We start from the raw sequence: 16068 nt of genomic DNA, 5'->3' as shown, positions 1-16068 counted from the left end.
AATCTGAGTTATCTTGTATCCCTACATGTTTATGTTGTATGGAGAAAATCCTAGAATAATGTTAAATGAACAATTTGTGGTCAAAATCTATCTCTGTTGCCCATTGGCTTTGCACTGATGATGGATGGTATCTGTCAGTTGTGGTTGATCATGGATTATAGGAATTTTTACTCCACAAGGATTTTTTTGTTAATATTTCTGTACAGAAAAGGCCACTTTAGACCAGTTGAACTTCCTTCTGCACTGTATTTTGCCAGTCTTAACAAGCAGTGGTTGTTGTCATTATGTAGACTGAGGTGTATGTTTAAAAAGAAGGGGGTGTGATCAGTGTTGAATATGAATACACCTGACATTATTTAGTCATTGTTCTTTTAATCTCATCAGTACAGTGGTAAACTGTGTAACAACAGGGCTGTTAGTCACTAGTTCTTCATATCCTGTTTAAAACAACCATAATAGTAATTAAGATTCAGATGAAGTTGCAGAAGTGTTTTTAAAAAATCTTGTGGAGTTAATTGCAAGGACAGACTTTTCTGTGGTACTTTGTGCTGTGCTCTGTAAAATACGTAGAATTCTTCAGGGGGAAAAAAACCCAAACAGTGTTGTGCCCCTAACATCTACAATATATATGTCCAGTAGGAGTTTAATACATGTATCTCTTTACACAGACATCTTGCTATGTGTTTCATGTTGGTTTTTTTTCTATTCTTTAATTGTGTTTTATTTCTCTAACTTGTGTATTGGGGTATACTATTTCTGTTAAGTGTTACTGTTATTGGTAGGTGTGGTAGTGAGCTCCTAAACCCCCAAAAATTCCATGCACCTGTAAGATGGGTAGATTTTAAGTATTAGATTCTAATGAGAACTGTCATTGCAATGTAACAAATGCTTAGCCTAATTTGGCTTTTTTACTAATAATTTGATTCCATTATTTAATAGTAAGTAGAAAGGAAATGTACTAACTGCATTGTCTTTTGCTTTTCCTATGTTCTTACCATACTGTGTGCTCTCTAGTTTTGAAATGTATGTATGTTGTAAATTTTAGACTCTTTCAACCTTTGTGGTAGAAATTCAGGTGATAATGGAGAAGAAGTGGTGTTTTCCAGTTACAGGGTATGTGAAATCTTTGCAAAATACCTTGAAAGTTTTTCTCTGTGTGAAAGTATTTATGTTATAATACAGGTCTAGGAATTTCTAAATCCATAGTGTATATTGGGCCTTTCTTTATGCATATGTGTTAGAATTATTTAAAGGCTCAGAAACCGGTGAGGATAAACAGGAATGTTCTTTCTTGGCATTAAAGATTTCCAATGGCAGTGACTCACTCTGAATACTGCAGGCACGTACCTGTAGTGATGTTTTTAAGAGAGAAGTCAGGGTAGCTAAACGTACTATACAGTGCTAATTTGTCACAATACTTTTTTTTTTCTTCCTTCCACTTGTACAGTCTTATAAAATGAGTTGTTAGTCCACTGCTGATATTGAAAGATTTGATGATTCAGCATTTAAAAAGCTCTACTTTGTGTACAGTGATGGCAGGGAATGGTTTCTTCTCTTTGACCTTCTGCTGGTTTTGGGTTACATGACCAGTGCTACTCTTCTTCCTCAATCTCTTATGAGACTTACCTTGCTAATGGGAGAGAGAAAACAAGAAAACGGGTTTTGTCTGTTCGCTGATGATGTTTGGCTGTTTATCTTGTTCTCAATTTCTTCTACCACAAAAAAAAAAAAAGTCAGATTGCATATAAATTTTTGGAGTTAAAAGATCAGACATAAGCTGCTTGTTCTTCATCATGATAATTGCTTCAGTCTAGCTTGCAACCCACGACTGATTCCCTAGCAAGCATAGATAAACAGAAAAGTGGTATTGGTGGATATCTTTCTTGATCTGTCACCTTTCTTCATTCTTTCTTACCTTTCTTCATGTCACGTGTTCTAGGAAATAACCTTACTTCCTAGCTAAGGTACAATTTCAACTCATGCCTTTGTAATATCCAGAAAGAGGTAATTGACTGTATTGGATTATGAAGTTCAAGCACTGGCTTCAGGTAGTTCAGAGTTAAAGTACTGAGAGCAGGCTTGGGTTTCTCTTGCCACATAGGGCTTACTTGCTGGTTCTTAGTTGCCTCCCAGCATTTTCACACCTTTGATCCTACTATTTTTATTTATTTGTTTGTTTTAAGCCATTAAGGTACTGAGAGTCAGCTACAGAAAGAAATTAATTTTAGTCCATGGATGCCCCTGACAGCTGTGACTTTAAAGTCACAGGAACAGTAAAGATCACAAAACATAGAACAAATGGCAGAAACTGGATATGGATAGTCAGTTTTCGCCCAATCGGGAACACATTTTTTAATGCTGTCAGGCAGATACAGAGATTAATTAAGTATCTCAAGGAAACAAACTGGACTCTTCCTAAATGCTCTTTCGGTTTTATGAACTCTGCAACACTATCTCACAACTTTCCCAAAAAGAAAACCTTCCTCATCAGCATCATTGAAAAGGCAGTTCCCACAATTCCTGAAATGCTTTGGGTTGTAGTACTCCTAGATGAGCTACTGTGGTGGAATGGAAGGATGTTGAATATGAAGAATTGGAGATGTCCTTCTGAAAATGCTCAGCTAAGCTTGCTTATTTTTTTAGTTGGGGATGGGGGAGTGAAGTTTAACTGTTCTGTTGTAAGCAGACTGGAAACAGCAGAGACAGTGTGTATGCTTGAAAAACAGCCTGTTGTTATGAGTGTAGCCTCAGAAAGTGGAAGACCAGGACTTAGTTTGTCTCTTTCTGTAATGAGAATACACGGGAAAGCCTTCCACAGAGCCAACAAAGGGGAAGTGTTGAGGCTGTGACACACCATAGCAAAGAATAAGCACAAGGACAAATATGAAGGGATTTTAGACACCCACTATGAGATCACTTGTTGACTGGCTTCTTCTAGTTTAAAATATGTCAGGCTATCTAGACCTCTTACTGAGTTTAGGTAGGTAGATCTGTTGCAAAGAGAAAACTATAACTTATTTTGGGTTTTAGAGCATTATTTATATGAATAGTTGAACGACTGACTTAGATCCGTCTTTGTACGGATCCTCAGTAATTGAAAGATGAGAAACCCATGTATTTAATTTCTGTGCTTGAACTTGCCACTTCTGTCCTTTTATTATGCTCTTTTTTGCTCAGTTTCTTATTTCTGTTTCAGTGACGTAAACTAAAAATTGTAACAAGGAAACACTGTCTCAAATGCTGCTGAAGTGAATGGGGTACTACTGTTTGGAAAACAAGTGTTAGTGGTTCATGTGATAGGTTATCTTGTTGCGCTGAAGATGCTGTTCCCTGCTTGAGTTTTCCTTTAGCTTAAAGGACCAGCAAAATTGGTAGAATCCAATTATTTTAGTACACTGTAGAAGTAATACGTATGACAGAATATTTCAAAGAGTAGATTGATTGGCTTGTACCCATTATGAATAATTGTTTAAGTCATAGAAACAGGTCTGTAAGTGTTTTTCACAGCATAATGTGGTATCCTGTTTTGAACCAGTGGCTCCGTAACTGCATGTCAGGACTCTGGAGCATTCATAGGCATCATGCTCATTTGGAGCATTCTAAAGCACTCTCTCACTGGGGCAGTTTTTGAGGAAGCCTGGCTCAGATGGTTAGTCTAGCTCTCTGTGTGCTTTGCGTTGCTGCCTGGGTTCAATATATATATATATATCTCCAGTGCCTGGGCATACTAAGTATTAAGTTTTGAAACTGCTTGATGGATATGTTAAAAATATATACCTCTCATTGTGAAGATAAGGAGCACTAACTGCAAGTCAGTGTTGCTTTTCTAGACACCCTGAAGAAACTTAACACAACTGGAAGGATAAGAGTTTTGTGAGTGTAAGATTTCTCACCTTTTTTTTTTAATGATGTTGAAAGTCTTTTCTTTTGTCCTCCTTCATTCCAAATTAAAGAAAATTGTGATGCTAAATAGGCTGCATTCCTTGAACTTTATTATGAGGTCCTGAAGTACAGTGCTTGAGGATATTAACGAATTTGTAATAAATCTTGAATTTCGAAATGAAGTTTATTATAATGAGCATCTCTTGTTGAGCAAGACCATGTTACAGCTACTCTAAGTGAGGAGTAGTTGGTATAGGAAGAATTATGCACCTTATGTAATTTACAGCCATATTACTTGCTTCTGGTATGCTTTTTGATCTGCTGTATAGAACAAAAGTTTCTACAGCTGCTGCTATCTTGTCACATCAGTAATTTTGATTTAATGGTCTGAAAAATGCCTTCTCTAAAATGTATTGAAAGATGATCTCTTCGTTTTAAATCCATGAATGTAATAATGAAAGCATTAAGAAATATATCCTTATAATGCCCAAACAATAAAGGAATTTCACTTCCGAAACAAACAGGTTTTTGTAATATGCATCTAGAAATTATGTATAAAGAATTGAAAGCGAATTATTATGCAGTTATATTTGTAATATAGATTAGTTTAATAAGAAGTGGATGCTTAAAGGGTTGAATACAAGCATCTATTTGTGGATTTGTATAAATTGTGATGTAAATGTTTTTCCGTTGTGTTTTTTTTTTTTGGTGATAATTTCATCAGACATATCTTATGCAGTGTCTTGCTACTTTCTAGGGAAAAAATAAGCTTCAATTTAACAAAATGCCAGAAAATCTTATGCTTTAGTGAAACACAAAATATTGATCATCTTAATTGGCTTATTTAGGTGTAGCCCATCCAGTTTCTAAAGCCATAAGTATATTTCGTTTTTGCAGAAGAAAGTCTTAACTGTGGTTTTGCTGTGATACAGTGATGCTCTAATCCACTGAGCACAAGTACAATAAAATATAGACTGTTGGTGTCTTGGTTTGCATTTAGAAGAGGATTACAACAATTGGTTCTTCCCACAAAAGCTCTTTGACTTTTGCATCTGAGTGTCTGGAACTGTTTGTGCGTTTTGCCAGTTTTATGTTTTCATGGTTCTAACTGGTATACAAATACCACAGTAAAATGTGGAAAACTCAGTCTTGACTATAATGCCTTAGTATTTAGAATGTGGCGTTCTTGAAATATTTGTGAATGCCATCCAACTTTAATTGCACCTAAATTTCAAAGGCCATTTTGTTTCAGTGTTTGTCCTCACTTTGTTTTTTACATGCGAGTGACAAAGTGGAAAAGAGCATTGCTGCTTTAGACAATATTAAAATTGTGCATTTTACTTCTACTTACAAACTACTTCGGAAGTTTTCCATTAAAATAAGTCGCATCCGTACTTCTTCTTACCCCACTTACCCTTTCCACATCTCCATCAACCCCATAAATCAAATCTTCCTTCTGACTGTGTAGCAGTTGGCAGAAGTACTATTTTAAACTGCTGAAGTCAAGTCCCCTGGGTCAGGATGTTGCTAGGTTGCCTTTCTGAGTTTCCATTCTACTTTTGAGGCTCATTTAAAAATAAGTAAGTAGGCGTGAGGGTTTTTTTTATTAAATAAATTTCATGAACCTTAAAGGTAGGCAGTGTGTATCAGAATAGAATCATATTTTAAAGATAACCACTCTCTGCTTCTTTCAGTGCCTAATGGTAGGTTAAAGTAGTTGTACTGAAAATGAAAACAGCATAGGTTTTCATAGGTAGCATGACTAAATGTGCTTATTGTAATGTTTTTCCTGTTTACTAACATTTAGATGTACAGATTTACAGTTTGTGGAGATTTAGAATGGAGTCAGGTAGGCTGGAAGAGACCTCCAGAATTCTGTAGTCCAACCATGTTCTGTTGAAAACAGGTTGCTCAGAAACTTGTCCAGTCCTGAATTCCTGAAACGATGAGACTCTCCAGGCTCCTGGGCAACCTGTGCTAGTTGACCATGATCATTATTTTTTAGATTTATTTTTAAACACTTTCCTTATCAGATTCGAATTTCCTGTGTTCTAACCTCTGTCCATTGTTCCTCATTGTTTCTCATTGTTCTATTGTTCTACTGTGCACTGCTGAGATGAGTCTGTTTCTCTCTTCCCTGCACTCTCCCTTAGCTAGTTGAAAAGAGTAGTAATCAGGTGAGAAGGAGGGGCCTTCTGGAGTACTGGGGAGCTGGAAGGAGAAGTTCATGACCGGTGCAGAGAAGGGGTGTGTATGTAAAGTAATTTCCAAAAGTGACTTTGTGTGTAACGGTTAGTTGTACTGGTGGAAAAACAAGAAGTCTTTTTCAGAAAGGTATTTTAATAAAAGACAACTGAAAATATGACAACAATCAGTAAAAACCAAGTTCTGAAAAAGTTAATGAGCTGGATACAGATGTGTGGTGGTGTTTGCTGCTGCTGCTGCTGTTCTTCCTGCGGCCCCGTAAGACTGCTGTGATGTAGCAAAGTGTCTTTTTAAGGTAAATGTTCAAAGACATATAAATTAAGACTAGGCAGCAGTGTGATAAGCAGTAACTGAAAATCTAACACTCTTGTGCGGATCTAGAGAAACATAAAGCGACTATTTTACGTTCACTGAGTATGTAGTATCAGTAAGCTAAGAGAAAATAAACAGCTGAAAGCAAGTGAGCCCTCAAATACAGTGTAAAGTACCCTAACTGCTCTGTCCAGCAGGTATCTGTAGAATAAAATCAGTGGGTAATTGTAAATAACTGGAATGCAAAGTAGCAGAGGTCCCTCCCGGTGGATGACAGTATCTAAAAAGCATACAGAACTGCCTGCTGTCCTAAAACAGGAATGCTTTTGTCAGTGGGGAAGGGATTGCTTCACCTTATGGTGCATAACTGGCTCCTTTTTGTGCCGGAATCTTTGCCTGCTCTAGGAAAGAGCTAGAAAAAGACTGAGGGAGGAAAAAAAGGAGGTTTAATTTAGTTATTATGAAGGTATTTGTGTAACTTCCTAAAATTAAAGCTGTTGCTTGTGACATCTCTTTTTCTGACCTTCCTGTGTCACATCTAATATGGATTTTTGTCCCTTTAAACAACTTTCCCTGGTTCCTAACAACTTGTTTTTATTCCCACAAAATTTCTTCTCCCTGACCTTGCTAAATACAGCCTTGCCTTGCTTTTATCTGTTCAGAACACAGTTGCAAAAGATTACTTATCTGGCTGTGTCATTGATTGAGCTCGGGGTTTTTCTCTTGGTGTGGGTTTTTTTTTTTTTCTCCCTCTTTTCATGTCTCCACATTAAAAATAAATTCCAGATATTTGTTTCAAGGGTTCTTCCCATCCTGCCATCTATATTCATCTGCTACCCATCTGTCAGTCTCTTTTACACAGAGGCTTATGCTGCCAGTTTTTATCATCTACTTACTAAATTTTCTGAAGGATCTCTCTCATTTTTTCCCTAGGCCTGAATGAAACCCTCTTGATACACAGAGATTTCTTCTTTGCCTGTTTTAGGTCTCTCCTTAGTTTTTTGGTTTTTAATTTTTTTTTAAATGATGATTCCATAATTATAATTTAAAAAACCCTAACAAACTGCTATTGTTAGGCTCCCTGTGTGTTAGGATCACTGTCTGTCATACTAAGCCTGTGCTCTTGCTGTTCCATCACTTCTAGTCATCGCTCTCATATACCAAAATTTTTAATTTCTTAGATTGTGAAGTTTCTAGCAGTGTAGTACTGTGAGAAATGAAAGGCACCCTATATCTGTGGTGATTTAGTTATGTTGAATATCTAATTCAGAAGTTTGAGTAGCTATTCTTGGGTTTAGGGAATTTGTGGGTTTTGTTTGTTTGTTTTGCTTGGTTGGTTGGTGGTTTTTTTCCCTAGTGATGTAGAACAGGTCAGGAAAACCTAAATCACTTATTTTTCTGGTAGCTGAATGTGATCCTTGTAGCATTGCCTCTTCTGGTTATGGGGTCTTTTTCTAGGTGAGTGTTGCTTTTATTTTCTTGGGGCTTTGTACCCTTATTTCATGTATTCTTGCAAAATAATGGTTTTGGGTGTTTGTTTTTTTTTAGTTGCCATACTTTTCCCTCAGTTTTGAATAACAGCAATAAAAATGATTGGAAGACTAGTAATTGGCTTCATAAAAAAAAAAAAGTACTAGAAGTATAATGAATATTTTAATTCACCCATACAGGTACTCCCTTCCCCTTCAGAATTTTTTTTTTTGTTTCTCACAATATAGTAATCCACAACCTAGAGGGTTAGGAGTTAAAAATGTACTGTCTTCTGTTTCATCAGCTAGTAAATACTTAAGAGTTCCCCTTTTCCTCATTTTCATTAAAAGATAATAATTTGGCCTTCTTCCCAATCTTGGCAATACTTAAATGTGGTACAGAACCAAAAGAGCTTGGTGTATCGCATAATCAATCTTCTGAATGAATTTTCTTACTGTACTTCAGAACTGTTACCTTTGTTCTTAAACTAGTCAAAAAGAGGAGGTTAAAACTTAAATTGCCTTTATTTGCCCTTAGTTTTGATTTCATATCTTGTAGTATAAAATAGACAATAATAGGTTGTGTCATCCCCATGTCATGTCCATCCCATCCCCTGCCCCCCATCCCCAACACTGGCTGCAAACTGCAGCTTCATTCTCCTAATAAACTTAAGGGTATGTATATTTTCTATGGTTTTGCCCCTTGTAGAAGATATTCTGAAGTGTTACTAGTAAAAATCTTCCATACTCTTTATAAAATACCTTTTTCCATGCATTTGGCTTCTGTAGAAACTGTCTCCTTTATATCTCTAAATACTGAGAGTCAGCCCCTCGCCTGTGTCTCTTGAAAGACAACCACCTTGCCTTTTGCCCAGAACAAGTTGAAATCGGTATTTGAAGGGATCTCACGTTAGACCAACACACTTGTATTTTTTTTGTATATTCTCCATGTTGTGTGTTAATAAAATATTCCTGTTGAGTATTTCTTACAGTTACATCTATGTAGGTATGAATCTACTGAAACATGGCGTAACCGTTACTGAAATCTTCTGTGGATGTGTAAACCTGCTCACTAGGTGGATTATGCAAAGAAGAGGGAGTCATCTATGCCTTTCATTTAGGCTTATCTTACATGATTCTTAAGTATCTTTACTGCAAATGTATCAATAAATAGATTTCCTCAAATAGCATTTGGCAGGAAGTATGATGAAGCTTTTAAAGTAATCTTTCACCTCTAAGAAATATAATGGGGAAATTTCTCTGGTCTTCTATAGCATCACTATTAGGAACTGCAGAGTTAAGTTTTGTTAAGAGCTGGCTGAAGAAATGCTTTAGGAGTTCATTGGTTTTCCACTAGAGAGGGTAGAAGAATATTACTTGCTGCATTATTTTTTCCAGGCATTTAAATTTGTAGCTGTTCATCAGCAGACTTTCCTTATTTTAAACTTGAGAGCACAGGTGACTGAATAAGACTTTCCTATAGATTTCCCATGTATTCTTCCCAGCAGAAATATAGGAAGTTGTGAAATGTTACCTTTTTGGACAATACACAGGGTTCCCACATCTTTAAGTTTTACCAGTAGAAGTAGTGTTTCAAAATAGGATTTGTATATGCCACAGTGTACAATTAGCATTTTCTTACAGTTGTGAGTGGTCAGTGTGTGTATAGTAACAATAGTTTGTAATTTCAGTTAAGTGGTTCTGGGCTCTGATAACACAAATATTTCAAATTATTTTAGATCACATATTGATGTACCGCAACAACAGTTGAGGAATTAATAAATCTTCTTGGAGTAAAAGAAGAATACCTAACTAAAAAGACAGCACCCAATTCTAGGCTAAGTTTGTCAAAGCTTATTAGGTACTACTATTTCTCTTTTTCTTAAGTGGCTTAGTGTTAGGTAAAATCATAGAATCATAGAATAGTTAGGGTTGGAAAGGACCTTAAGATCATCTAGTTCCACCTCCCCTGCCAGGGGCAGGGAAGCCTCACCCTAAACCAAAGGTCACCCAAGGCTCTGTCCAACCCGGCCTTGAACACTGCCAAGGTTGCCCATTTACTTTGGGCAACCTGTTCCAGTGCCTCACCACCCTCACAGTAAAGACCTTCTTCCTGATATCTAACCTGAACTTCCCCTGTTTAAGTTTGAACCCATTACCGCTTGTCCTATTGCTACAGTCCCTGATGAAGAGTCCCTCTCGAGTATCTTTGTAGGCATAGCTGTAGTATAGGAAACATAATCAGAAAACTTTTGGCTTAGACGCCATTCAGAAGTTCTAAAGAGGCAAGTAAGAATTACTTGAAGATTTATGATTGTTGTCTGGCCCTTAACCTTTTTCTACTTCAAAATATGTTACTCTATCACAGTTTGAAAGGATTTCTTTTTTTTTTTTTAAATTTAAAAAAACACCTGAAGAGGTACACCTACTTGTGTCTCTCTGCTCAGAAGGCCAGAGAAGATCATAATTTTTTTGAGTTGCTGAAACCTAGCATTTATAAATAAAACATGGGGATTTGTGTGTCTTTTTTAGCCCTATAGTTTATTCAGTTTTGTTTATTAAAACTGGAACCTTGTTTATTCTCCTTAAATTTTGGAAAGTACGGGTTGTTGCATTGTGTTTCATATTATAAATACTCTGTTATGCTTTTAAAAACATATGTATATGAGGGTACTCATTTAATATTCTTATTTTTTTTCCTTTTCCAGTTTCTCAAACAGTTAGGTATACATCCTGACTGGCAATTTGTAGATGTTTATGGTATGGAACCAGAACTGCTTAGTATGGTGCCAAGACCTGTCTGCGCAGTGCTACTTCTCTTTCCAATAACAGAAAAGGTAAATGTTTATTTATAATCAGCTAATCACTTTTGTTGTAAATGAAATGGACATGAACAGTTCAAATCTTGTACTTTTGGTGTCATAATAGAATCAAGATGAGACTCAAACCTTATTCAAGAGACTTCTTAATTAAAAACAACAAAATGCTTCCTTCAGAACCTTCTTTTGATAATCTTGCATGTATGTTTCCAATTTCTTTTCAAGTTGGAATAGGAAAAGCTGATATAGAAGCACAGAAAAATATGCTTCACATATTTCTATTACAGTCAGTTAAAGACTCTTTTTTGCTAAATATGCACTGTGAGATGGCTCAGTTCGGCTACTGCTAGCAGAAAGCTACAATAGCATGGGGAAAGTAAGAGGTAGGATGTACCTACCTGTATAAAATGCAACTGTGTTTTGAGGTTTTGTGCTGTTGCACTGACCAAACTTCAATTCACTTTCAGTTCAGTCATCATTACCAATATGACTTTTGCTTCTTGGGCACATGAGGCATATTTCTAAGATGAAAGAGAATTGTCTTCTCCCTTCTTCCTCTATGTTAGATTTTGAAATACTTGATTTGGGTAAATCAGGTCTGTTTGTTTTGTCTTGTTATATGCTTCTACAAAGAGAAGACATCTGTCTTGCATATCTCCTTCAAGTATTACATAGGTTGAAATGTGTGATTTATATTGATATTTCAATTTATAAAACTCTTACCTGATTGTAATAAGGTCTGCCAAAGAGGTGAAACTGCCCAAACTTCTTCCTTTGAATGGGTATCTCAAAAAGACTGTAGGGTTTATAAGGACAAAGCAGTTAGCAATTAAAGCTGAACTTCTATAACAAACCCCATTTAAACAGAGAGAAGAGTGACTCTTGCTCTTTAGCTCCTATAAACCTTTGCGTTCTCAGTTTCTCCAAAATAGCAGGCAGTCCTTTTCAGGCTTGATTTCAGCCACCCTGGTAGTTTTAAATTTAAGCAAACTCTTAACTGTCCTCACCTATCCTCAGGAAATTTAATTTCTGTCACCTCTGAGGTGGTGTCTTCTGTGTGCTGTTGTTTCTGTCTGACTCTTTGAGCTACAGGTCTAAGCTCCTTCTGTGACTGTCACTTTTGCCTCGCTGCCTTGCAAACTTCCTTTCTTGGATCACACCATGGGACCATCATCCCATTGGAAAGAACAACCTTCCTCTTGTTCCAGAAGGTGTATCTGATTTCATCCTGGAGAAGCATATGTCAAACAGAAACAGAGGAACAGCATATGCTCTGTTGTGTTGGTCAATCAAATTTGACCACCAGCCAAATCTTTGAGATTTTCTCCAGCATGTTAATCCAGTAGAGACATAAAGGACACGTCTCTATCAACTGTGCAGCCTGAGTGTGTGAAGGCCAAATCTTTCATGCGAAGCCCCAGTGTTCTGAAGCTTCTATTGTTCAGTATGAACTCCACAAGACTCTTGAGTGTTACTGTATTTCTGGAGGACTTTTCCCCTCCTCAGTCTCCCTTTCAATATAGCCTGTACATTCTGCTTTAATATATTATTTTTTTTTCTTGGCTGTGTCTACATTTATGAAAGTGTGCCTCAATTAATTTTGCTGCCTTTTAAACACTTTTCTATCATGTCTTTGTTGGTCTGTCTACAAGTTCATTTCTTTTATGATTCTTATAAATGGATTTGCTTAAAACTTGCTTTTAGGGCAAGATACTCTTCTTAGCATACAGATGGTCTTAGGGTTATTGTCCAGATTAAAGGTCAATGACTTTCTTAGCCTGCATTGTAGGTTCTATACAAAGTGAATACTGTGAGCATTGGGCATTTTGGGCATGGTCCAATGAATACACGTACGATGGGATAGTTTAGGTTAGGAGGGACCTCTTGAGGTGATCTGATCTAACCCTTGCTCAGAAACATGTTTTCAGTATTCTCAACACTTACATGTTTGTTTTTGCCATGGAGTTTATTTTGGTTGGCAGGGAGTAAATGACAGCTAGATTGTATATATCGTTTACAGTCTCTAATCTGAACTTCGGTCCGATTTCATAGACATCAGAATTTTTTTCTCAATTAAGGCTGTTTAACTTGTAGTTAAGTGGTGTCAAATTAAAATGCTTTGTAAGTGCTCTTACTATTCCATAGACCATTCAGACAGGCTGCAGGCGTGGAATCATGACACGGGAAAAATTTCTTGTTTCTGTTTGTCACTATGGTACACAAAGTCTGAGAAAAAAATTCTCATGGGTTTTCAGGGAGAATTCCTTGATAACCTTGTGCATTCAAGGTTTGCTTTTGTCATACTTATATAAAAAGCACATCTACTTCAGTATTTTTTTTTGTCTCCAAAAGTACCTAGTAAGAGGTAAAGGAGGAAGAAAGAACAGCATTGGCTGGAACATTTGCAGTTTTCTTTCTTTTTTTTTTTCGTTTTTTTTTGTTTGAGATGAAAATCTGTAAATAATAACGAAAAACAATCAAACAAGCAAAAAACCCCCAAACTGCCCCTCCCCCAAGAACTACAGTCAACAAAAAACTCCACAAAACCAACACACTGTCCTACAGTAGAACAGATTTTAGTCAGTTATGATCTTTACAAAACAGGTACTTTATATTGTTCAAAATAAATTCTTTTACTAAGATTATAAACATTCACTTTATGAATGTGGCTTTTGAAGGGCCTGTTTTGGGGCCATGAGCTTTATATAAGTTTTATTTTATATTCCTGGAAAAAATGAAATGTGAAAATGGAAGTTGTAAGAATGCTTCATGCTGATTAAACACCTGAAGTGTTATGGTTTGCTTGATAGTACTTTGAGACCTCTGTCCTTAAAAGCTTTTTGTTGGATTGAAGATAGGCAATGACAAGTGCTCAGATCAAAGAAATATTTTGGACATTTTTGAAATTATGTTAGATAACAAGTGTTTAAAAATTATGTTTCAAGTGTGACTAGTTTTTGGCTAGTGACAAGGCACTGGTTTAAGAAACAGTATAGAGCTGTTCAGTTGAATAAGTTTATGTAAACTTGTCAGACCGCATTAAGTGTTTCAAGTTACAGGTTGAGTTTTGATTTTATTAGTTAGCTGGTGCTTTGTTTAATTTATTTTTGCTTGAATAATGTAGCCAGTATCTGTTCGCAGTATTTGTGAAATGTCTGTAACTTTCTTTCTAGTATGAAACCTTCAGAACAGAAGAAGAAGAGAGAATAAAAGCTAAGGGGCAAGATGTCAAATCATCAGTGTATTTCATGAAGCAGACCATTAACAATGCTTGTGGAACAATTGGGCTAATTCATGCTATTGCAAACAATAGAGATAAAATGAATTTTGGTAAGTTTGAGTTGGGATTGTTGGTTGGTTGAGTTTTTTTTCTTTGCTGGCTTTTCCCTGGTTTTTTCTGTTACCTGTGGGGAGGCATGGAGGGAAGGAGACATTTTGTAGTGTTTTCTCTGAATATAACCATTCAAAAAGGACAATCTCTATTCAAAGAGTGTTTCTGCCTATAATTATAAAAACAGTATTTCATGCTAATCCAAGAACTAAAGCACTCAAAACATTGCAAACCACAGCTGGTAGCAATTCCTCACGCAGTCAGCCTTCAGTGTCTTAAAGATACGATGTAATTATATCTTTACCTCTTTTGTTGGATATAAGCATTCTGTAAGCTTTCAATGAAGTTGGAGTTAAAGCATGACTCATAATTATGTCTTTCTCATATTTTTTCAAGAAACCAATTCTTCACTGAAAAAGTTCCTAGAAGATTCATTATCTATGACTCCTGAAGAGAGGGCCAAATATCTAGAAACTTACGAAGTTAGTATCATGTGTTTTTACTTTTATTTAAAATGGTGTAAGAATTACTCGCATTAGCAGATACTGTCCTTAGGACTTGATCCAGTGAAGCACTTAAACAATTCAATTTTACATATGAGCTTCTGATCAGTTGCTACAAAGCAAACCCTGCTTTGGTAGTTTATAGTGTTCCTGCCTGCCCATAGCTCAGTCAGCAGAATGGATTTTGTCAATGTTCCTCATACATATTAATTCACTGGCTTAGTTTAAAATTACTTTGAAATGGATGAGAAATGTGTGTATAATCTTTTTGGAGGTTCAGGATGCAGTTTAATGGTCAGTTTAGGCTGATCTGGGGCTGAAAGAATGGTCCTTCTGCCACCTCCCTTCGTTTGTACTTCTATCATCTCTCTGGCTATAGCAATTTCGGGCACACAAAGAGCTGATCTGGTTGAAATACAATCTCTTTCCCCCACCATCCCAAACAATTAGATGAGCTAGCTGATAGTGTGGTTAGCCAGATCATCAGTGCTGTTTGAAAGGAAGCAGCAGAATTATCTGGCCAGTAATGAAAGGGCAGAATGCTAGTGTTGCTCCTGATAGTAATGATGATCCTCTCTCAAAATTAAAATCTTAACAATTTTTGAGTCTGAGTTCCATTTAAGCTTATTGTGAAGCGCTTAGGAATATGGATGTTACCATACGGCTGAGGGAAGTACTAACAAACAGAAACAGCAGAGATTCGATGACATTTTCTGTAGAAATGCTGGACACGAGATATCTGAGCAGAGCTTCTGTCTCAAGTATTTTGTCTGCTCAAGAAGTAATACATACCAAAACCACTTGCGTGTAGTGTTTTCTGTGTGTAAAAGTGCTATTACAAACTGTTAGGTAATTGATTGTGATGAAACTGAAATATTGGTCTTCTGAGATCCTTGGAAGTGGAGTTTAATTGTTTATTAAATTAATTATTTTATTTATTACAAGCACTGAACAAAATAGTTACATCTGTGACATTTGCTCAAATGAATAGCATATGGTGATTCTTAAAACACTGAAAGTCTCTCATTTAAAGTCTGATTGAAATATGTTTTAATTTTAGGCTATTCGTGTCACTCATGAATCCAGTGCCCATGAAGGTCAGACTGAGGTATTCATTTTTTAAAGAAATCTTTGTTAATAACTACTTTGAGTTGAATATAATTGAAATGAAAATAATCTTGCATTAAAGGTTTACACTGAAATGGAGATCATTGCTTGGTTTGCAGTATTGTGTCATTAGTCAAAAATGAGGGCACAAAATCAAATGGCATAGCTGGGGGAGAAACCGAACTTGAAGCTTGTTTATATGTTTTGTTGGGGTTTTTTGGTTTGGGGTTTGTGTGCTTTGGGATATTTTTTAAGATTTTACATAACATGAATGATCTTTTCAACCTTCATTTCAAACAGCCAGTAATAGTATTTTTAAGGAAAGCTGAGGTTTTGGTGTGGTAAATCTGTAGGTAAAACTGTAAGAGCCATAGTAATCATACAGGGGGAACAAATATTTTCTGAGGGTCTGAAAAGTTTTTATTAAGGAAAAGAAATAG

At 36.2% G+C, this 16068-nt stretch overlaps 1 protein-coding gene across 3 annotated transcripts in view; it reads left to right on the top strand.

Moving 5' to 3' along the window:
* Positions 1-16068, top strand: part of UCHL3 (ubiquitin C-terminal hydrolase L3) — a 46296-nt gene that overhangs the window by 1727 nt on the left and 28501 nt on the right. For all 3 annotated transcript variants that reach the window (XM_030476452.2, XM_030476451.2, XM_030476453.2), the window contains exons 3-6: positions 10577-10705; positions 13861-14017; positions 14415-14500; positions 15582-15629. In XM_030476452.2, coding sequence (XP_030332312.1) covers positions 10577-10705; positions 13861-14017; positions 14415-14500; positions 15582-15629 — 420 coding nt within the window. The remainder of the gene's footprint in view (positions 1-10576; positions 10706-13860; positions 14018-14414; positions 14501-15581; positions 15630-16068) is intronic.

Source organism: Strigops habroptila, chromosome 2, assembly GCF_004027225.2.
Source record: "Strigops habroptila isolate Jane chromosome 2, bStrHab1.2.pri, whole genome shotgun sequence".
In the NCBI taxonomy this organism is placed as follows: domain Eukaryota; kingdom Metazoa; phylum Chordata; class Aves; order Psittaciformes; family Psittacidae; genus Strigops; species Strigops habroptila.
Note: the sequence above shows the minus strand (reverse complement) of the source record. Positions and strands in the feature narration are given on the sequence as shown.